The sequence below is a fragment of the Apaloderma vittatum genome, unplaced genomic scaffold (assembly GCF_000703405.1).
Source record: "Apaloderma vittatum isolate BGI_N311 unplaced genomic scaffold, ASM70340v1 scaffold41104, whole genome shotgun sequence".
Classification (NCBI taxonomy): Eukaryota; Metazoa; Chordata; class Aves; order Trogoniformes; family Trogonidae; genus Apaloderma; species Apaloderma vittatum.
The window spans coordinates 1,412-1,699 of record NW_009712849.1 but is presented as its reverse complement, the minus strand read 5'-3'; the positions used below and the strand labels follow the sequence as shown (position 1 = coordinate 1,699).

Here is a 288-nt window from a genome sequence, read left to right as displayed (position 1 = left end):
GAGATGGCATCCCTGGAGGAGAGTTTCCGCAAATTCGCCATCTACGGCGACACCAAAGCCACAGGGCAGGAGATGAACGGGAAGAACTGGGCCAAGCTCTGCAAGGACTGCAAAGTCACCGACGGCAAAAGCGTCACCGGCACCGACGTCGACATCGTTTTCTCCAAGGTGAAGTAAGTGACTCCCTTTGTGTTTTTGTTTGGTTTGGGTTTTTTTCTGAGTTCTCCAGAGGGTGGGGATGCCCATGGGGTACAGGCAGGGTGGCAGTGCCAGAGCGCGGTGGCGGCC

At 56.6% G+C, this 288-nt stretch overlaps 1 protein-coding gene across 1 annotated transcript in view; it reads left to right on the top strand.

Moving 5' to 3' along the window:
- Positions 1-3: 3 nt before the first annotated feature.
- TPPP3 (tubulin polymerization-promoting protein family member 3) overlaps positions 4-288 on the top strand; it is a gene marked incomplete at its 3' end in the record, with an annotated part of 1,693 nt that continues 1,408 nt past the window's right edge. Inside the window, exon 1 of the mRNA XM_009868122.1 lies at positions 4-173. Coding sequence (XP_009866424.1) covers positions 4-173 — 170 coding nt within the window. The remainder of the gene's footprint in view (positions 174-288) is intronic.